We start from the raw sequence: 23,853 nt of genomic DNA, 5'->3' as shown, positions 1-23,853 counted from the left end.
GCAGAGGCCTTGCTTGACTTAGGGCATTGTAAATGGCCCTTAGTTCCAGGATATTTATGTGAAATGACGTTTCCATGCTTGACCACAAGCCCTGGAAATTTCTTCCCTGTGTGACTGCTCCCCAGCCTCTCAGGCTGGCATCCGTGGTCACCAGGACCCAGTCCTGAATGCCGAATCTGCGGCCCTCTAGAAGATGAGCACTCTGCAACCACCACAGGAGAGACACCCTTGTCCTTGGAGACAGGGTTATCCGCTGATGCATCTGAAGATGCGATCCGGACCATTTGTCCAGCAGATCCCACTGAAAAGTTCTTGCGTGGAATATGCCGAATGGAATCGCTTCGTAAGAAGCCACCATTTTTCCCAGGACCCTTGTGCATTGATGCACTGACACTTGGCCTGGTTTTAGGAGGTTCCTGACTAGCTCGGATAACTCCCTGGCTTTCTCCTCCGGGAGAAACACCTTTTTCTGGACTGTGTCCAGAATCATCCCTAGGAACAGCAGACGTGTCGTCGGAATCAGCTGCGATTTTGGAATATTTAGAATCCACCCGTGCTGTCGTAGTACTACTTGAGATAGTGCTACTCCGACCTCTAACTGTTCCCTGGACCTTGCCCTTATCAGGAGATCGTCCAAGTAAGGGATAATTAAGACGCCTTTTCTTCGAAGAAGAATCATCATTTCGGCCATTACCTTGGTAAAGACCCGAGGTGCCGTGGACAATCCAAACGGCAGCGTCTGAAACTGATAGTGACAGTTCTGTACCACAAACCTGAGGTACCCTTGGTGAGAAGGGCAAATTGGGACATGGAGGTAAGCATCCTTGATGTCCAGAGACACCATATAGTCCCCTTCTTCCAGGTTCGCTATCACTGCTCTGAGTGACTCCATCTTGAATTTGAACCTTTGTATGTAAGTGTTCAAGGATTTCAGATTTAAAATAGGTCTCACCGAGCCGTCCGGCTTCGGTACCACAAACAGCGTGGAATAATACCCCTTTCCCTGTTGTAGGAGGGGTACCTTGATTATCACCTACTGGGAATACAGCTTGTGAATGGCTTCCAATACCGCCTCCCTGTCGGAGGGAGACGTTGGTAAAGCAGACTTCAGGAACCGGCGAGGGGGAGACGTCTCGAATTCCAATTTGTACCCCTGAGATACTACCTGCAGGATCCAGGGGTCCACTTGCGAGTGAGCCCACTGCGCGCTGAAATTCTTGAGACGGGCCCCCACCGTGCCTGAGTCCGCTTGTAAGGCCCCAGCATCATGCTGAGGACTTGGCAGAAGCGGGGGAGGGCTTCTGTTCCTGGGAAAAGGCTGCCTGCTGCAGTCTTTTTCCCCTTCCTCTGCCCCGGGGCAGATATGAGTGGCCTTTTGCCCGCTTGCCCTTATGGGGACGAAAGGACTGAGCCTGAAAAGACGGTGTCTTTTCTGCTGAGAGGTGACCTGGGGTAAAAAGGTGGATTTCCCAGCCGTTGCCGTGGCCACCAGGTCCGATAGACCGACCCCATATAACTCCTCCCCTTTATACGGCAATACTTCCATATGCCGTTTGGAATCCGCATCACCTGACCACTGTCGCGTCCATAACCCTCTTCTGGCAGAAATGGACAGCGCACTTACTCTTGATGCCAGAGTGCAAATATCTCTCTGTGCATCTCGCATATATAGAAATGCATCCTTTAAATGCTCTATAGTCAATAATATACTGTCCCTGTCCAGGGTATCAATATTTTCAGTCAGGGAATCCGACCAAGCCACCCCAGCACTGCACATCCAGGCTGAGGCGATTGCTGGTCGCAGTATAATACCAGTATGTGTATATGAACTTTTTAGGATATTTTCCAGCTTCCTATCAGCTGGTTCCTTGAGGGCGGCCGTATCAGGAGACGGTAACGCCACTTGTTTTGATAAGCGTGTGAGCGCCTTATCTACCCTAGGGGGTGTTTCCCAACGCGCCCTAACCTCTGGCGGGAAAGGGTATAATGCCAAATAATTTTTAGAAATTAGCAGTTTTTTATCGGGGGAAACCCACGCTTCATCACACACCTCATTTAATTCATCTGATTCAGGAAAAACTACGGGTAGTTTTTTCACACCCCACATAATACCCTTTTTTGTGGTACTTGTAGTATCAGAAATGTTCAAAACCTCCTTCATTGCCGTGATCATGTAACGTGTGGCCCTACTGGAAAATACGTTTGTTTCCTCACCGTCGACACTGGAGTCAGTGTCCGTGTCTGGGTCTGTGTCGACCATCTGAGGTAACGGGCGCTTTAGAGCCCCTGACGGTGTTTGAGACGCCTGTACAGGTAATAACTGATTTGCCGGCTGTCTCATGTCGTCAACAGTCTTTTGTAAAGTGCTGACGCTATCACGTAATTCCTTCCATAAGACCATCCAGTCAGGTGTCGACTCCCTAGGGGGTGACATCACTATTACAGGCAATTGCTCCGCCTCCATACCATTTTCCTCCTCATACATGTCGACACAACGTACCGACACACAGCACACACACAGGGAATGCTCTGATAGAGGACAGGACCCCACTAGCCCTTTGGGGAGACAGAGGGAGAGGTTTGCCAGCACACACCAGAGCGCTATATATATACAGGGATAACCTTATATAAGTGTTTTTCCCTTATATAGCTGCTGTATTGATTTATCTGCCAAATTAGTGCCCCCCCTCTCTTGTTTTACCCTGTTTCTGTAGTGCAGGACTACAGGGGAGAGTCAGGGAGCTTCCCTCCAACGGAGCTGTGAGGGAAAATGGCGCCAGTGTGCTGAGGAGATAGGCTCCGCCCCCTTCTCGGCGGCCTTTCTCCCGCTTTTTTAAGGAAAAACTGGCAGGGGTTAAATGCATCCATATAGCCCAGGAGCTATATGTGATGTATTTTTTGCCATCTAAGGTGTTTTTATTGCGTCTCAGGGCGCCCCCCCCCAGCGCCCTGCACCCTCAGTGACCGGAGTGTGAAGTGTGCTGAGAGCAATGGCGCACAGCTGCGGTGCTGTGCGCTACCTTATTGAAGACAGGACGTCTTCTGTCGCCGATTTCCCGGACCTCTTCTGTCTTCTGGCTCTGTAAGGGGGCCGGCGGCGCGGCTCTGGGACCCATCCATGGCTGGGCCTGTGATCGTCCCTCTGGAGCTAATGTCTAGTAGCCTAAGAAGCCCAATCCACTCTGCACGCAGGTGAGTTCGCTTCTTCTCCCCTTAGTCCCTCGGTGCAGTGAACCTGTTGCCAGCAGGATTCACTGAAAATAAAAAACCTATACTTAAACTTTTTCACTAAGCAGCTCAGGAGAGCCACCTAGTGTGTACCCTTCTCGTTCGGGCACAAAAATCTAACTGAGGCTTGGAGGAGGGTCATAGGGGGAGGAGCCAGTGCACACCAGGTAGTCCTAAAGCTTTTACTTTTGTGCCCAGTCTCCTGCGGAGCCGCTATTCCCCATGGTCCTTTCGGAGTTCCCAGCATCCACTAGGACGTCAGAGAAAAGTTAATACATATATCTATACAGTTTATGGGGTCTATTCATGAAGCAGTGAAAAGAGTGGAGAAGTGAGCCTGTGGGGAAGTTATCCATAGCAACCAATTTGCTGCTCCGTACAACGGTATAGTATGCAAATTATAAATGTTACTTCAATGCTGATTGGTTGCCATAGGCAACTTCACCACTGGCTCAATTCTCCACTCTTTTCACTGCTTCATGAATAGACCCCTATATTATGTATCCAAAGCACTGACAGCCCGGTGGTGTAGAAATACAAACTCAGCAACATCAGCAGTGCCATCAGCAAAGTGGGACTGCCACCACAAAACAAGTGCGATGCTCAAGAACGATCAGACCTAAATTACAGATGTGTCTAGTGTTCACTCTAGGCTGTTTTAGCAGGGCGCCGCGCCCTGCCCGTTTTTTAGAGGGCAAAACCCGCCCTGCCCCTTTTGCGGCGCCCTGCTAGAACAGCCGCCCGCTCCCTGCCCTCCCGGTGTGTATAGAAGCCGTGCGCATGCGCGCGGCATCCATTCACGCATTGGGAGAGGGCTGGGGGAAGCCCAGCACCGACGGAGGTGCTGGGCACGCCCCCAACAGTGACGTCGCCGGCCACAGACGCTCTCTATAGTAGCGTCTGTGGGCCGCACCGCCCCCTAAAATGACGTAGGTGTGGCCACCCCCCCTAATTTGCGTGGCCACGCCCCCATTTCGGACGCGCGCGCAGCTTTGCCGCGCGCACATGTGCCCCCGGAGTCCGGCGCCCTGCCCCTTTTTACTCCTAGAGTGAACACTATGTGTCCTCTTACATGATTGCTCTGTGCGCTACAAGTTGCGTAACACGTGAGTGCATAATGTCTTTATTTGCCTTTTTACAGTGAAAATGCGTCTTATAAGCATATTAATGTAATATGACGCACAAGCAGCTTCTGTTGATTAAAATGATATGCAGCATGCCAATCTTTTTTGTGTGACTGCGACGGCATACAAAATGTTATGCTACAGTGTTTTCATGGTAAAGACTGTAACATGACATTTCGGATGCAGATAGAGCTACAATTACACACAGAATATAGGCATGCTGCATATCATTTTAATCAGCAGAAGCTGCTCGTGCGCATTATTAGACTAGAAGCATACATCTGTGATCAGGTCCTACGGCACAAAAACTAACTTGCTCTTCAATCTTCAATACCCTAATTCCCACTAGAATGCAAGCTCTTAGGAGCAGGACCCTCTCCGTCTTTATTTTACATCCGCTGTCATCACTCTGCCCTTTATGTATGCTTTTTCCCCCACTGACCAATACTGTGCATCACCACAAATAAAAATAGGGACTAAAGTCAAACAAAAGGACTATCCTAGCTAATGGTATAAAGAAAGTGGTTTTAAAAAGGTACGAGACCAAAAAAGTTACTATAATCCATCTCCAAAGTCTTATCATCATTCAGCACCCCAAAGATAATTCTTACATAAATGATTTCTGGATGGATAATGACGGCATGACTCATTTAGTAATAACACGGCACAACTGTATTGGCTGTTGGAGATTCCTTTTAAAATTAAGGTGAAAGCACATTTAACAACAAGTCTTTCATTACTGAGATATAAGGATTTACTAACATTAAGTTATTTTTTTTATTAAAAAAGTGACAGATATGGGAAAAATAAAAAAATCTGAAAAAAAAAAATAATGGAGAAAGACTCTAAGCTGTTGTTGTTGTGACCAGAGATCTCCTTTCTGTACTTTTCCACTTTCTCCTGGTTAGTCCTGCTCAGACTGGATGTGCATTTGGCAGTGGTCAGAGTAAGTGCATGAAAGGACCATTTATCACTGAGCACCATCACTGCATTGTTACACTGAGGAATCTCTTCACGCCAGGCCCCAAGAGCGCCCGGTGTGTGGGTCCCATCTGCATTTTGCTCAACCAGTTAACAGCGTGACAATATATCTCACTTAACCGCAACCAAATGACTTGGAGCATAAAGATAATTTATTACAGCCCTCTCAATCGTGCACACAAGGATGCACCATATGGTAAATGGCATCATAAAGGCAGTCCCATATAGAATGATAAATGCATATTTTAAATCACCAGTCATATTTTGTGTGTGTGTATATATATATATATATATATATATATATATATATATATATAGAGCAAATAATGAAACGCAAGCAGACACGATAAAATCCTATACTGTACCTCAAAGTCTTCTGAAAAGCCATGCTGGTTGTTAGAATAGAGTTCGTTGACATGTTTGATGAACTGTTTGATTGAAATCGCTTCCATGTCATCTGCAGAGAAGAAGAAGAAGTCAGGACTCATTTTCATGCTGTTTTATCATCGGTAATAACTGATCGCAGAACCCTCTCCCTGTGCAGTGCCTGGGTACAATCCAGTGCCTGTGAAGAGCCTATACAATGAGTGGGCAAAGGTACTTTGTGATTATTTTCACTAGTCTTCTCTTGCACCCCACAGAGAGACGAGGGTAAAGTACGGAGGATTGTGTAGCACAACAGACAATGACGCACGCAACTGGACATTGCGGCGAGGTCCGGCTGGACATCGCACTGAACTGAATTTCCCTCTGTTCTAAGATGTGTGATGAGGTTGACTATCATTTTACTGCAATGGAAAAACCTTCCAACCACGGTCTTAATGGGGCATTTGCTATATTCTGAGCTTAGGGCTTTATTCAGTAAGGACTGCAAATTCTGCTAATTAGCAGAATTTGCAAATCCTGTTCGCATGCTGGGGGCCGCCAATCATGTTGACCGCCGCCTCCCCCCCTTCAACAAGCAGAAATTGCGAATGCATCGCAATTTCTGCTTGTTAGCAGAAATGAAGGTTGCCAGCTGCACCCGCAAGAGGCTCGCCACCATGTTCCTTATCACGGTGGCTGAATGTGTGGCATCACGCAGCCGCTGCGATCATGCTCCTGTCACACCCACCGTTTCCCTGTCGCCACCCTCATATCTCTGTCGCCGCTGCAACGCTCCATCTCTGCCCTGGAAACGGAGCACTGCCGCCCCCGGACAGCCTCTGCCTGATTGACAGGCAGAGGCGATCACATTCTCCGCTCTTCTCCCCCCCCCGCCCCCCGCGCAGAAAATGCAGGCACATGCGCAGGATGAGCACTGCACATGCGCCCGCATCTTTTTCGTATTTTTTGCGGGTGGACTATGATGCTTGTGGACATCCCTAATGCCTGACTGCAGAACTGACAAAATACAGTGACGAGCCCAGAGAGGGGGAAGCCTGTCCTTTAAACAACTTTACTCAGTTGCTACATACATAATCTTAGGGACCGTTTTTAGACTTAGAAGCTTGCAGAAAAGGAAATTATGTATGCACAAAATCTTTGCATTTGTTAGTGGTGTTTAAAATATGATTATCACTCATTATTACCGGTTATTTATATAGCGCACACATATTCCGCAGCGCTGTACAGAGAATATTTGGCCATTCACCTCAGTCCCTGCCCCAGTGGAGCTTACAATCTATATTCCCTGTCACATGTACACACAGACACATTCACACTAGGGTTAATTTTGCTGGGATCCAATTAACCTACCAGTATATTTTTGGAGTGTGGGAGGAAACCGGAGTACCCGGAGGAAATCCACGCAAGCACAGGGAGAATATACAAACTCCACACAGTTAGGGCCATGGTGGGAATCGAACCCATGACCTCAGTGCTGTGAGACAGTAATGCTAACCATTACACCATCCGTGCCCCTAATTGTGCTCTTCTCGGACATTCTTTCTGTTTGTGTGTAATTATGAATGCAGCTTCTTTTAGAACAAATACAACATTTTTAGTGGATCTCACTTTTTCGGCAGTGCAAGTACATCTATCTATCTATCTATCTATCTATCTATCTATCTATCTATCTATCTATCTCTTCTTGGTGATATAGCCCTGGGTGGGATCCACACATGCGTAGATGCTCAGATGAGTTCAAGCCTGGAAATTAAGTGATCAGAGCCCATGTCCTGAATCCATGATATATTGCAAGGCTTAATTGAAAGAAAGAGACGTGATATGCTCCAGCTCTAATTGTCAAGTTCGGCATTGCTGGGAACCGGAGATTCATGAGGTTTAATTATTGAATAAGAGATCGTCCAGACCCTGACCCTTCACTTAATCCATGCAACATAAAAAGTGGATATGTCCACTTGAGATGGTGCTTGTTCATTTCAAGGGTGTTATATAATGGTGAAGGTCTCCATCGATAGATTCTTATTTACTACACTAGAAGGCGCTGTTCTCAACTCTTTTTTTCAGATCTAAAACAAGACCGCTTGAACATTATTTGGGGCACAGCTGCCACCCCTCAATAGGGAGTGTTGAATGACTTTATAAAGTTGGACATTATTCTTGGACTTAAAAACTCTGCACACTTATTTACATTTGGTGTAGCGCTCAGTACCACCACCTTATATATATATATATATTATATATATATATATACACACACACACACACACACACACACATATATATATATATACATACATACATACATACACACACACACCTTTTTGGGACATAGCTTCAGCCACCTACAGATCAAAAACTGGTTCGCCAAATGCAGAAAGAGTGCCCCCATTTGTAAAAGCATGCACTGCAGTCACCTTTTGACCTTTTGCACGCATATTTCCTATTTGCCAGTCATGTTATGCATGGATTACCCACCACACTGACAGCTGCGGAGACCTAAACCCCAACTACTCCAGTACTCCTTGCTGCACAAAAACACCACCCCACTTTCTTGCTGCAGAAAAACCTGGCTACGAGCGGAAAGGAACTATTACTTGATTGCTCACCGCCCTCCCCGCCACTTTGGGGCAGTAGAGGAGACCCATGGAAACTATTTGCATGTAGCCGCCACTAGGACTCGGATAGTTGAGTGCACAGGTTGCGACTACACAGGTGCAAAAACACGCACAAAGCTGCAGTCGAATTCCAAATGCTCATTTTCAGAACTGTCTTGGAAAAGTGATGGGTGCCCAATCACTGACATACAGTAGAAGGCCATACTCGGACAAAAAACTGCACCAGGCATAGAGCAGTAACAGATGTGGACAGTGGGCATACACCAGGGAAGGGCTTTGTAGCGGTATCTGCAGAAACTCACAGGTGGGCGACAGCGTCTGCAACCACCTTTGTATCATGCCCTATAAATAATTAATTAACTTAATTTGTGCCACGCAAACTAATACATGTTGACTGCAGTAGTATTTAGCTATATTGTATTTGAGTATTTTTCATTATTTTCCCTTCCATTTATAGGTAGAGATACGAACAACATTATATCACATAACAATATAAACATCAAAAGTATAGTGACTACATAAACACATTGAAGATAGGAGTAATCCAAAGAGGAACGACACAGACAAAGGACAGCAATATGTATACGATATATCAATACATGGTACGCAGTTCTTACACCTAGCCATGGTTTGCAGTCTCCCCCCCCCAACCCCAAATCCATACACAAAAAAATAAACAATGTTAAATAAATGAAATCCCAGATTATTATTTTTCTTTCTTTTATTGAACGAGGGCCCAAATGTATTAAGCCTTAAAAAGTGATAGGGTGGAGACGGATATTCCGAGTTGATAGCTCGCTGCCATTTTTCACAGAGCAGCGATCAGGTTACTACTGCGCACCGCAATGCGCAGGCGCGTCGTACGGGTACAAAGCGAATCGTTGCTGGGTGATGGATTTAACAAGGAATCCATTCGCACAGCCTTTTGCAAGGTGATTGACAGGAAGAGGGCGTTTGTGGGTGTCAACTGACCGTTTTCAGGGAGTGTTTGGAAAAACGCAGGCGTGTTTGCAGGGCAGATGTCTTACGTCAATTCTGGGACCAAAAAGAATGAAGTGATCGCAAGGGCTGAGTAAGTCCAGAACTACTCAGAAAACTGCAAAAAACTTTTTTGTCCCGCTCAGCTGCACACTTGCAAAGCAAAAATACACTCCCCCGTGGGCGGCGACTATGCGTTTGCATGGCTGCTAAAAGTAGCTAGCGAGCGATCAACTCGGAATGACCCCCAAAGAGTGATAAATGACCAGCCAATGAGCTTCCTAACTGCCATGTCACATGCTGTGTTTGAAAAATGACAGGAAGCTGATTGGCTGGTACTTTATCTGTCTCCACTTTTTAAGGCTTAAATACATTTGGGCCTGGAATCTCTGCACATCACTAAGGATCCCTACAAGAGCCTTGCACATCAGTTAGGGCTCACCTAGCCGTATGACTTCGCTATTTAGTCAAATGGGTCGATTCAATTACCTGGGATTTTCAGGGATATGTGCCGCAATGGAGGGATGGGCATATATTTGCCATATACCGTACCCTCTAGATTGCGGCAACAACAGATTTCTGTATGCACCTCTATGGCAGTGAACAAAAAGGTAGGCAGTCATTCCATATATTCTGGAGCATGTCTGCCAAAGGGTATCCGGTCTCTAGGTTGACCACACTTAGGTTGACACTGTCTAGGTCGACCACTATTGGTCGACAGTAAGTAGGTCGACATGGTTTCTAGGTCAACATGACAAAAGTTCGACATGCGTTTTCACATTTTGTTTTTCATTTTTTTTTTTTTTTACTTTTTCATACTTTACGATCCACGTGGACTACAACTGGGAACGGTAACCTGTGCCGAGCGAGGCACCTTGCCCAAAGCCATGCGAGGGGACTCGGTGCACTAATTGGGGTTCCCAGTCACTGTACAGAGAAAACTACACCAAAAAAAAAGTGAAAAAACTCATGCCGACCTAGTACATATCAACCAATAGTGGTACTGTAGACCTAAGTCTGGTCGACCCTACATACCACACCCCTGCCAAAGGCATCCTGAGCTGTAGACATCTCTATGTGCTAATTAGTTAATAAATGTATCAATTATTTGCAGTCAATAAAAGTGACTAAGGCATTACAGCTGAGGGAGATAAATACAGCAAAAAGTATATTTTCAATAATAAATAAAAATTTTGTTCAACTACAAGTTACACCAAAACTTTGACATTTTTATGATGACTTCTTGGTCCTTTGTTTTAATCAAATGTAACTGGATCATTGTATATTTAAATAAAAATATTGTATTAAATGATTAGTTAACTAAGAAAGGGTGATGGTGGTGGTGGGGGCTTCATCAGGCAGTTAAGAGGTTCACACAAGATACTGCCTCCTGCTGGTGTAATTTACTCCGCCTATCTACATCAGTAAGAATATAATTTATTAATGGACACAGACATGACTGTGTAATGGGTTACTGACTAGCAATTGAGTTTATTTGCGGCGTCACTGCTCAAGTATAGATGATGATCTTAGGTGAAATCATATTTAACTACAAGCAATATCAGCAGCTAATGAATTGTAGGTCCCTCAGAGCTAGTTATACAGAAAGCCCCTAACTGTGTTTTTCTGCAATTATTACATATTTTTCTTTTCCAAAGGTGAATTCAACACTTTGGATCCCACTAGGAGACACCCAGGTTGTCAAATTTGCATTTAGAAAAAGGTTTAATATGGTGTACAGAGACTCTTCAAGCGGTTTTATTATGAGAAACAAAACTAATGTCTGTCTGGACAATTTAGCCTGTTTACTAGCCAATAATGCAGCTGGCGTTCCTCCCCAACGGCTGGAATGCATCGGAGGCGTATTCATTCAATGTAAACCTTAATATTTTCTTTAGTAAGAGAACCGTGGTTCTATTATTATGACTACCCTACAATTTCTGTGTCAACGGTTTGGCAAAACGTAGCCAGTGTTCCACAATCTGATTGGTTACATATTATATGTACAGGGTGTATTAGGATTGAGGCTAATAAACAAATTATTATATAGGTACAATGTTGCGGTGGAAGTTTATTACATATTCCTGCTTTCTTAAGACAAACCTATGTGATGGAGGGGTTCAGCGTTGGTCTCCTGACCGACAGGATCCCGACAGCTGGTAAATTAACAGCATCCCAAAAACAAACCAGGTTTATTTTAAATATCATTAGAATACATAAAAAAAGTTAAACTATAACTTTGTAGGCAATACGAGATGAGGATCTAATTGATCGTACTAGTTACAGATGGGTCCACAGTTATCTTGAGTAGTTTTCTGCGCCTAGGCACAACATGATTTATTAGCATAAACCCATCATCTATTGTTCTCAACCGCAAAACAATACAGAGAACAATACAGCAGGGGATTAAGTTATTACAGCAGGGGATTAAGTCCGACTGGACAGTCTCAGTTAATCCTATTAAAGGTCAAGATAAATGTGGACCCATCTGTACACGTATGGTTCACTGGGTAAGGGCTTTGTTGCTCATAACATATAGCTAACATTACCAAATCACCCATCCTAACATAGTTTATCATTGCTCATCACAGTGAAGGTAATGTCCTGATAAAAGATCCCACATCTTACATTTCTATGGGTGGGTGATTCAGATCTTTTTCAGATCTTGTGTGTTTTCGCACAGCGGGCGATCAGGTACTAACTGCGCATGCACCGCAATGCACACGCGTGTCAGACAACAACAAAGGGCATCGCCGGTCAGTGATGGGATGGTGCGAAAAATCCGATCGCACGGGTATTCGCAATTTGATTGACAGGAGGAAGCCGTTTGTGGGTGGTAACTGAGCGTTTACTGGGAGTGTCCGGAAAAACGCAGGCGCGTCCAAGCGTTTTCAGGGAGGGCGTCTGACGTCAACACCGGCCCCGATCAGCCTGTTCTCATCGCACTGAAGGAGTAAGTCCTGGGCTGTGCACACACTGCACAAAGTGGATTTTAGTAGCTCAGCGTACACATAGGATCACACATTTGCAAAGCGAATATACACTCCCCCTGGAGGCGGCGACTATCTGAACGCAGGACTGCAAAATTAGCAGCGATCTGAATGACCCCCTATGAATAGAATACAGTACATTTGTCTTCATTTTTTTTTTTATCAACTCATTCAAACATTTGGAAAGTAGATCACACTATTTCCTATGTAGTAGTCCACACCATGGTGTTTGTATACAGATTCTATTCCCTCTCAACATAAGGCATCTGTCTATAACATAAGTCACATACTGGCTACCTGTAATAAGACATAGGGTATCGTGTAATAAGACCCGTGGAGTTGTTCTTTCTTCCTTAGGGTTTTGATTCAAGCAGCTATTAACAAAGTGACATGTGAATACCATGACAACCACAGTCACGTGACATAGGATGTAGCGAGCACAGTATAACGTGATCTTAGTGACCAGTGGACTCTGACTCGGATCAAACATTTCTAGGCAACCACAGTAAACTCCCCAGTAGATATATTTTGTAAAGGGTACACACACTGATTTATAGATGGATCAGCTTCATGTTAAAGATACAAAACTTGCTACTAAAAAATTTAAACAAAGTATTCTATTCAGGAGTTTTCCTTTAAACCAGGAGAGGGGAACCTATTTTCTACCAAAGGCCATTTGGATATTTATAAAATCCTTCGAGGGCCACATAAAAAGTATCAACTTAAAAATTAGCCTGCCCCCAGGTGTTATGCCTCAGTAGATATGCCCCCAGTCACTTGTTATGCCCCAGTAGATATACCCCGCAGTCACTTGTTATGCCCCATTAGATATGCCCAGTCACTTGTTATGCCCCATTAGATATGCCCCCAGTCACCTGTTATGCGCCATTAGATATGCCCCCAGTCACTTGTTATGCCCCATTAGATATGCCCCCAGTCAGTGGGTATGCCCCATTAAATATGCCCACTGTAGTTATGCCCCCTAATAGCGCCGCTTACACACACACTAAAAAAAACCAAAAAAAACAAAGCACAATACTCACCAGCCCCGCTCCTGCTTCCGGACCGCTGCCCTCCGCCTGGCCGCCCGCTTCTCGGAACTATGGGGGAGACGCTATGACATGTCTCCCATAGCGCCGCACACTTACACTGTCTGAGCTGGAAGCTGAGGGGAAAGAGCAGGGCACCCGCTGGTAACAAAATCTCAGCGGTCGCCCGGCATCTCCCTCGGTTAGGTGAGCCTGGCCTGGCCGGATCAAGTGGCTTTGCGGGCCTTATACAGCCTGCGGGCCGGAGGTTCCCCACCCCTGCTTTAAGCAATGTTATAAAAATACATAAAAATACCTATTAAAATAATGGATTTAGGGGCATATTTATTAAAGAGTAATTGCTGGATATACCATGAAAACAGACGTTTTCAGTGTGTGCTCGCAAAGATAAAGGATGCCCAGGATTTAACACGAAGGAATGGCAGCAGATCTCTCCATCTGCTTTGCAGTAAAAAAATGAAAAAGTATTCTACACAGGACTGTGTCTTTAAGTAATGTCATAAAAAAATACATACAAATACAGTGCATGATTGAAATCAGCAATGCCCACCTGATATCTACAGTGACCTTGCACACTAATACAAATGTATTTTTTCTCCTGTGGCCACAAATGTATTGCTATCTTTGTATATAGACTACCTGTGAATGTATTGATACATTACAGCTGTATGTATATTTTATATATTTATGCTTTTATTTTTATTACAGTAAATAATGAGAAGTGATATTTTGATATAGTACTCACTAGCAGCGCTCTATGAGGCTTATGTAGGGAGGCCAATCCCGGGATCGGGATCGTTGGGATCCTGGGATTTAGGGCAAAAAATGGGCGGGATTCAATCCCGGGATTAAACTCTCCAATCCCTGGGATTGCGGGATTAACCTGCCCATTGTTATTTTTAATGCTGGGCAGCGTTGAGCGTCCTCAGGATGCTCAGAAGCTGCCCGGCTCCCTCCTCTCGGGGCTCCCCCTGCCCCTGTAGTGCGTACTGCGCAGCGTGACATGATGTCAGAGATCGTGCTGCACAGTGCGAAGACAACTGCGTGCGCCGCACCTTGCTGCCCGCATCACGCCGCTTGTAAACCCTCCCACCCACAATGGTGTATATGAAGCCAGCCGTCCGGACTGCACATCGTCGCCCGCAAGCCCAGTTACCACCCACAATGGTGAGTATTTGTGTGGGCAGGGGTGGGCGGGTCTTCAACCCAATCCTGGGTATCCCGGGATTTACTTTTTTTCAATCCAGATACCCGGAATTGGAAAAAATGCCCAGGATTGGCATCCCTAGGCTTATGTAATATCCTGCAAGGTCCAGGCTGTGCTGGAATTCTGGTGAGTATATTCGCACCCGGGACCTATACGCTTTGCATTGACAGATCGTGGTGCGAATAGGTGCAGCCAGTCGTTGCCACAATGCGTAGGCACGTGGTACGCATCGCGGCAATGATGAGCCTGGCTACATCTGCATGCCTGTATTTTTAAAGCGCCAATCATTCAAAAGGTAAATCCAGGTTGGTTTTGCCCTTTAAATGATTGTCGCTTTAAAAATACGGGTATAATCGCCGCAATTCCCGCACAGCCTGCATCTCACAGGCTATTACATAAGCCCCCATATTTTTTTCGCTCTTTAACTTGAGTTTGGTTTGCAAGTCTAGCTTTATAGCACCTGATTATTTGTGGTCCTATCCTATTTGTGGCCTCTGTCCCTGGAGTCGTATTTTGCCTCATCCCAGGAATCAATCGTTATTGCTGCAATAAGCGGTGATTAGAAATGATAAACATCGGGTCTATAACCAGATACATATGCCCCTTAAACACTTTCCTTCCATTTGGCCTTTTACTTCTTGCTCATGCCTTAAGGAAGCTGCTGGGGGCTGTCCTGCTGGCTGCAGATCTTCCAAATGAATCTCGTGATCAGTCAGAGCCAATGCACCAAGCCAAGGCTTACAGGAGTTTGATGATGAAACAGAACATCTCCCAGGAGCTCACGGATTAATATTCATGGGAATGTGGACAGCTAACTTCATGCTAAGTAATGCTTCAAACAACAACAAATCCCCCCCTCCCCAGTAGACGCAAGACATTTATTTACATGTTGTCTGTTCGGATGTCCGGCTAATGTGCAGTTGTGTATAGGGGACAGCTTCAATTTAACATTTGTTACAGTGGGGAAGACAACGTAAACCTTGCACACGATCTATAATTAGAGATGAGCGGGTTCGGTTTTACTCGGTTCTCAAAATGGCATCTTATTGGCTATCAAAAACTCAAGACATCCGTGAGCCAATAAGATGCCATTTTGAGAACCGAGTAAATCCGAGTAAAACCGAACCCGCTCATCTCTATCTATAATTACACCACACATTAGCTACCAGCAGCTGAGCAGCAAATCTCTGGAGAACCAACGGGATAAAACACATGAATAAGTAGTCAGATAAATGCCATAGTAGTCCAGTGATCAGTATAGGACAAGACTACTGTACATAAAAACACCTTCTACCATTCAAGGTTATCTGAAAATCATGGAGCTCTGAAAAACAAAGCACGCATATGTCACATGCCAGTCAGTGTCATGGTTACTTAATTCACGGTCTCAGGCTACTGCGTAGCTACACTTTTCCAGAGGTGACAAATAAACACCATATTCCAGGGGTTCTTAAACATAGTCCTCAAGGAACCCCAGCGATCCAGGTTTTAAGTTTATCCCTGCTTGGCCACAGGTGATTTAATTAGCACCTCAGTCAATTTGATGCAATCATCTGTGCTGCGCCGTGGATATACCTAAAACCTGAACCGTTAGGGTGCATTGAGGACCGCATTTGAGAACCTCTGACCTAGTCTATCATTGGGGCAGATGTGTTAAGCCTGGAGAAGTGATAAAGCAGTGATAAGTAGAAAACGCACCAGCCAATCATTACAGGTTTGAAAAAGGACAGTTAGGAGCTGATAGGCTGGTGCATTATCACCTTCCTGTTCGTTCTCTGTATACACTTTCTAGTAGAGTGTATATAGCACTAACGCAGGGTAAGAATAGCCCCTTTCCAAAAGTTATGTATTTATGTAATACTGAGCACCTGCTGTACGCCAAATGTGCCTACTCTGGCTCAGAAGACACCTTTGCGGTGTTCTTTTGGGAGTGGTGGAGTTAACTCAACATTTCCAGGTCCCTCCCTCCTCTCTGGGCTTCATAGTGGCCACATCATCTGTTCCCCTTTTAGTTTCTCCATGCACTTGCCTATCAGAAAGCTCCATCCTCTTCCAATAGCACTATCCAAGTCTCATGATGGCTTCCCTGGCCCAACTATTGCAACAGCTTCAGGCCAAGCAAGTGCAACATACCATCAATCACAGATAGTACATGGGGAAAGGTTATATACCAGGATACGCCTTATAGTATGCCTTGGGAAATCATTTTGCAAATAAAAAAAATAAAAACTATATATCTACATGTACATACTAGAGCTGTGCATGGACCCCCATGTTTTGGTTCTAATCCATCATTGTGTTTTGGTTTTGGACAAAACCACCCTCAAGAGTTTTGGTTCGCATTAGTTATTTGGTTCATACTAAAAAAAAAAAATATATATATATATATATATATATATATATATATATATATATATATATATATATATATTGATAAAAATAACTAAATTCATGTAATTTCTCCATTCCAGAAACCGTAATTCAGAATTCCAAACTGGGACTCTGTTCAGCGATCTCCTCGGTAGATCCGGACCGGGTTTTGGTTTGGATTCACAAAATTTGTGCGGATTCAGATTTGGGGAACCAAACCGCACATGTCCAGTGCATACAAATATAAAACTAATATAACACCATGAAAGTCTGTTACTGTATATTCCGCAAAATCACATATAGGAAAGTTAAACAAAGGCCCTACTCTCTGTGTGCTACAACGCTGTCTGGTGGGCTGCCAACGCATCATTATGAACTCGAGTGGTTCCCACTCGTACCTATCTCAGTCTTTTCTAGGGGACGGCTAAATGGGCGCTACTGGGCGGAACCTCACCAGCAACTGGGTGTAGCATGTTCCTTGGGAGCGCAGTCAGAGCTACTACATTACCTAGTGTTGTGAATGTGGGAAGTGGACACCAAACTGACTGCATCTCCTGCACCTAGCGTGGGGCAGGTGTGAGGGCCACTGATAGTGATGTCTGTTCTCGCAGGAGGACTTGGAGAGGTGCGATCACATAAATGTACACATGTGCCCAGACTTAGCTTAGCTGCTATTCGCGGCAATAGTCAGTCATTTGCCGCGAATAGCGTCCCCGTGCCTGATCGCACGGTGCGCACGCTCCAACAAATTTGCTGGAAACAGGCTCAAATAATCACAATCGCGGCAAATTGACAGCTGCGATCTGTTCGCGAGATAGACGAGCCCGGACACATCTGTACGAGAATAAGGGCGTATAGTTGCATTAGAATTCTGCTCACTGTAGGCAAACAGAACTGCGACTGCAGGGGGTCTGATCGCACCTCGAATTTCATCATAATTTCCGGTTTTAAGTTTGAGGAGGGCCGAATGAATGAATAACTGAGTCTATGAATAAATACCGCAGATTGCACATCCCTGTGTATAGATGGATTTGGTGACTGATGAGAATGTAAAATTTAGGGACATTAGATTACATATAATGATACACATTGACTATATACAATGCAGTATATGTATGTCAATAACTATATAAACTGTAACAGCTTTAGCGATGTGTCATGTCTAACATAGGCCCTCATTCCGAGTTGATCGCTTGCTAGCTACTTTTTGCAGCCGTGCAAACGCATAGTCGCCGCCCACGGGGGAGTGTATTTTCGCTTTGCAAGTGTGCGATCGCCTGTGCAGCCAAGTGGGACGAAAAAGTTTTTTGCAGTTTCGGAGTAGATCTGAACTTACTCAGCCCTTGCGATCACTTCAGCCTGTCCGGTCCCGGAATTGACGTCAGACGCCCGCCCTGCAAACGCCTGCGTTTTCCAAACACTCCCTGAAAACGGTCAGTTGACACCCATAAACGCCCTCTTCCTGTCAATCTCCTTGCGATCACCCGTGTGAATGGATTTGTCGCTAGAAGCATTGCCCAGCAATAATGCTGTTTGTACCCGTATGACGTGCATGCGCAGTAGTAACCTGATCGCAGCGCTGCGTAAATCGGCAGCGTGTGATCAAATTGGAATGACCCCCATTGTGCCCATTGAAACCAAAAATGTACCTTCCCCAGCATTCAGCGCCTTGCCCTAAAACAATCCTATAGTGAAGACTAAAGTTCATTAGATGGCAGAACAGCTTTACAGAAGCCCTTTTGTGTTTATATCCAGCTTTATCTCGTGCATCTAAACATAAAGTAGTGCATTCTAATCTGGGAAGGGAATTGCAAACAGAACATGTTTAGAGAATGTTATGTGCAATCTGGAAATGGCACCAGAAGGCGAAGGTCACATAAAAGTCCTTTTGCTCAGTGATGGGAAACATATTGGAACCAGAGAAAATTGGATAAAAGGCTTTTTTTTTTTCTTTTGCCTTTATATAATGGATTCTAGGGTGCGGCTTTCAATCAGAGTTACAATCAATTCCATTTAAACTAGGTAGGAGATACTCGAGTGGGTGCAATAGTTAGGAGGTCTGGTGTGACATTACAGCCGCAAGAACAAATTCTCTACCAGCCATCCAATCATATGTGAGGGATGCAAGAGAGAATACGTAATGCACAGAAACGGTGGAGCAAAACAAATCGGCTTGAGCGCATTAATGTAATGTGATGTGATGTGATGTGATGTTAGATCACATGATATTTTATTTGGTATCTGTACAGTGCCTGAAATCTCTCACAATGGTACAAATCATCTTAACAGAACAACACGCAGAGTAAAACACTAATTCCTCGCAAGATGCACTTACGGCATATAAAGGATTAGTCTAGGACTCATGAACACAGGCATAGCTTATGGTTATACACAAGTGATTAGGTTAGGTTCCCGGCGCTCGGAATCCCGGTGGTCAGAATAGAAGCCAAAATACCGACACTGCTCGGAATACGGACGCCGGGATTCAGACATGGATTGTAATGCTGGCTCCGGTATCCTGAACGAAGGACTGCCGAGACTCTAGAGAGGTAAGAAGCATGGAGGTTAGGTTTAGGAAGCGGGGGGAGGGTTACGGCTAGGCTGTGGGTAGGAGGGGTTAGAGTTAGGAACCCCGGGGAAGGTTAGGGTTAGGCTGCGCGAAGAAGGGAGGGTTTAGTCTGGGGGAAGAAGGGGGGGGGGAAGGAGGCTTCGGGAAAGGTGGATTAGGGGGTTAGCTTACTTAATTAGTAAGTGTCTGGATTTTTATCACCAGGATGCCGCTGTCTGGATTTTGCCAGCCGCCATCCTAAACGCAAGGATATTCCATACACAGAGACTAGAGATGGGAATGGGCACAGCGTATAGTTATACACAGAGACTAGAGATGGGAATGGGCACAGCGTATAGTTATACACAGAGACTAGAGATGGGAATGGGCACAGAGTATAGTTATACACAGAGCCTAGATATGGGAATGGGCACAGAGTATAGTTATACACAGAGACTAGAGATGGGAATGGGCACAGAGTATAGTTATACACAGAGACTAGAGATAGGAATGGGCACAGCGTATAGTTATACACAGAGACTAGAGATGGGAATGGGCATAGAGTATAGTTATACACAGAGACTAGAGATGGGAATGGGCACAGAGTATAGTTATACACAGAGACTAGAGATGGGAATGGGCACAGAGTATAGTTATACACAGAGACTAGAGATGGGAATGGGCACAGAGTATAGTTATACACAGAGTCTAGAGATAGGAATGGGCACAGCGTACAGTTATACACAGAGACTAGAGATGGCAATGGGCACAGCGTATAGTTATACATAGAGACTAGAGATGGGAATGGGCACAGAGTATAGTTATACACAGAGACTAGAGATGGGAATGGGCACAGAGTATAGTTATACACAGAGACTAGAGATAGGAATGGGCACAGAGTATAAATATACACAGAGACTAGAGATGGGAATGGGCATAGGAGATAGGAATGGGCACAGCGAATAGTTATACACAGAGACTAGAGATGGGAATGGGCACAGCGTACAGTTATACACAGACTAGAGATGGCAATGGGCACAGCGTATAGTTATACATAGAGACTAGAGATGGCAATGGGCACAGAGTATAGTTATACACAGAGACTAGAGATGGGAATGGGCACAGAGTATAGTTATACACAGACTAGAGATAGGAATGGGCACAGCGTATAGTTATACACAGAGACTAGAGATGGGAATGGGCACAGAGTATAGTTATACACAGAGACTAGAGATGGGCACAGCGTATAGTTATACACAGAGACTAGAGATGGGAATGGGCACAGCGTATAGTTATACACAGAGACTAGAGATGGGAATGGGCATAGAGTATAGTTATACACAGAGACTAGAGATGGGAATGGGCACAGAGTATAGTTATACACAGAGACTAGAGATGGGAATGGGCACAGAGTATAGTTATACACAGAGACTAGAGATGGGAATGGGCACAGCGTATAGTTATACATAGAGACTAGAGATGGGAATGGGCACAGAGTTTAGTTATACATAGAGACTAGAGATGGGAATGGGCACAGAGTATAGTTATACACAGACTAGAGATGGGAATGGGCACAGAGTATAGTTATACACAGAGACTAGAGATAGGAATGGGCACAGAGTATAGTTATACACAGAGACTAGAGATGGGAATGGGCACAGAGTATAGTTATACACAGAGACTGGAGATGGGAATGGGAACAGCGTATAGTTATACACAGAGATGAGATAGGAATGGGCACAGCGTATAGTTATACACAGAGATGAGATAGGAATGGGCACAGCGTATAGTTATACACAGAGACTAGAGATAGGAATGGGCACAGCGTATAGTTATACACAGAGACTAGAGATGGGAATGGGCACAGCGTATAGTCATACACAGAGACTAGAGATGGGAATGGGCACAGAGTATAGTTATACACAGAGACTAGAGATGGGAATGGGCACAGCGTATAGTTATACACAGAGACTAGAGATGGGAATGGGCACAGAGTATAGTTATACACAGAGACTAGAGATGGGAATGGGCACAGCGTATAGTTATACACAGAGACTAGAGATAGGAATGGGCACAGCGTATAGTCATACACAGAGACTAGAGATGGGAATGGGCACAGCGTATAGTTATACACAGAGACTAGAGATGGGAATGGGCACAGCGTATAGTCATACACAGAGACTAGAGATGGGAATGGGCACAGAGTATAGTTATACACAGAGACTAGAGATGGGAATGGGCACAGCGTATAGTTATACACAGAGACTAGAGATGGGAATGGGCACAGCGTATAGTCATACACAGAGACTAGAGATGGGAATGGGCACAGCGTATAGTTATACACAGAGACTAGAGATAGGAATGGGCACAGCGTATAGTCATACACAGAGACTAGAGATGGGAATGGGCACAGAGTATAGTTATACACAGAGACTAGAGATGGGAATGGGCACAGCGTATAGTTATACACAGAGACTAGAGATGGGAATGGGCACAGCGTATAGTTATACACAGAGACTAGAGATGGGAATGGGCACAGAGTATAGTTATACACAGAGACTAGAGATGGGAATGGGCACAGAGTATAGTTATACACAGACTAGAGATAGGAATGGGCACAGCGTATAGTTATACACAGACTAGAGATAGGAATGGGCACAGCGTATAGTTATACACAGAGACTAGAGATGGGAATGGGCACAGAGTATAGTTATACACAGACTAGAGATGGGAATGGGCATAGAGTATAGTTATACACAGACTAGAGATGGGAATGGGCATAGAGTATAGTTATACACAGAGACTAGAGATGGGAATGGGCATAGAGTATAGTTATACACAGAGACTAGAGATGGGAATGGGCACAGCGTTTAGTTATACACAGAGACTAGAGATGGGAATGGGCACAGCGTTTAGTTATACACAGAGACTAGAGATGGGAATGGGCATAGAGTATAGTTATACACAGAGACTAGAGATGGGCACAGCGTATAGTTATACACAGACTAGAGATAGGAATGGGCACAGCGTATAGTTATACACAGAGACTAGAGATGGGAATGGGCATAGCGTACAGTATTACACAGAGACTAGAGATGGGAATGGGCACAGAGTATAGTTATACACAGAGACCAGAGATGGGAATGGGCATAGGAGATAGGAATGGGCACAGCGTATAGTTATACACAGAGACTAGAGATGGGAATGGGCACATACATGTCGGCATGTATGTAATTAAGTTTTACTTTCACGGTGTGCGTGTCCTGTTTTTATTTGGGTATTTTTTTGCAGAAGAACTACAGGTACCAGCGGGCCCGTTTTACACTTCTGAATGCTGGTACTTGTGGTTCTCCAAGTACCAGCTTGCGGGGGAGGCTTCCTGGGACTTGTAGTTCTGCCCCAAAAAACAATATTCTTTTATTTGTCACAAGGCTATCAGCCCCCCATCCGCAGCCCATGGATGGGGGGGGGGGGGGGGGGGACAGCCTCGGGCTTCACCCCTGGCCCTTGGGTGGTTGGAGGGGGGGACCCCTTGATTTAAGGGGTCCCCACTCCTCCAGGGTACCCCGGCCAGGGGTGACTAGTTAGTGATTTAATGCCAGGGCCGCAGGGACCGATATAAAAGTGTCCCCCGGCTGTGGCATTATCTCTCTGACTAGTGGAGCCCGGTGCTGGTTCTAAAAATACGGGGGATCCCCTGTCAATTTCCCCCCCGTATTTTTACAACCAGGACCGGCTCAAAGAGCCCGAGGCTGGTTATGCTTAGGAGGGGGGACCCCACGCATTTTTTTTTCTGGATTTTAACCCATTCCCACCCCTTCCCACTGAAAACCATGCTCTCTCTATTTTAGTCAGTTAAAAAAATATATATTATTTTAAAAAATATATAAATAATACTTGTGTCTCCTAATAGATAAACCAAGTACATAATCCCTTCTAATATAAATAGATATGCTATTAGCAATAAAAACAAACAAAAAAAACATGTTTTTAATTTTTTTTATTAGATTCCGCCAGCAGAGTGAGGCGGAATGAAATTGACGAAATTACTGTCGAAAAGCACTGTTGTCGAATCGACATTCTTCAATTGAATATACTTTTGTCGAAAAGCCGCATTTTTACCACTGCAGACATGTCGAATTTTAAAAATGTCGAATTGCAAAAAGTCGAATCTGAAACGTCCGTTTTTTTGTCGAAAAGTACTGTATTGCATTGTCGAATCCAATTCGACATGTTTTTTTTGTCGAAAATGCCACGTTTTTCGTCTTTTGCGGCAATTCTACCGCAATTGCATATACCCCATAGCCCACATGCACCACACCAGCAATTTATACTTGTTTAAATGGTACAACAATAACAAAGGGATTTACCTTTAC

The 23,853-nt window shown here is 44.8% G+C and overlaps 1 protein-coding gene and 1 long non-coding RNA gene across 5 annotated transcripts in view; one reads left to right on the top strand and one right to left on the bottom strand.

Moving 5' to 3' along the window:
• The window catches only part of LOC134958353 (uncharacterized), a 73,603-nt gene extending 64,610 nt beyond the window's left edge, over positions 1 to 8,993 (top strand). The window contains exons 2-3 of the long non-coding RNA XR_010186970.1: positions 5,797 to 5,930; positions 8,793 to 8,993. This is a non-coding gene — a long non-coding RNA (uncharacterized LOC134958353). The remainder of the gene's footprint in view (positions 1 to 5,796; positions 5,931 to 8,792) is intronic.
• Positions 1 to 23,853, bottom strand: part of PTPRG (protein tyrosine phosphatase receptor type G) — a 733,410-nt gene that overhangs the window by 89,520 nt on the left and 620,037 nt on the right. For all 4 annotated transcript variants that reach the window (XM_063940902.1, XM_063940899.1, XM_063940900.1 and 1 more), the window contains one exon: positions 5,699 to 5,790. In XM_063940902.1, the coding sequence (XP_063796972.1) occupies positions 5,699 to 5,790 (92 nt within the window). The remainder of the gene's footprint in view (positions 1 to 5,698; positions 5,791 to 23,853) is intronic.

The sequence above is a fragment of the Pseudophryne corroboree genome, chromosome 9 (genome assembly GCF_028390025.1).
Source record: "Pseudophryne corroboree isolate aPseCor3 chromosome 9, aPseCor3.hap2, whole genome shotgun sequence".
In the NCBI taxonomy this organism is placed as follows: Eukaryota; Metazoa; Chordata; class Amphibia; order Anura; family Myobatrachidae; genus Pseudophryne; species Pseudophryne corroboree.
The sequence above is the reverse complement of the archived record's forward strand: the minus strand, read 5'-3'. Positions and strand labels throughout refer to the sequence as shown.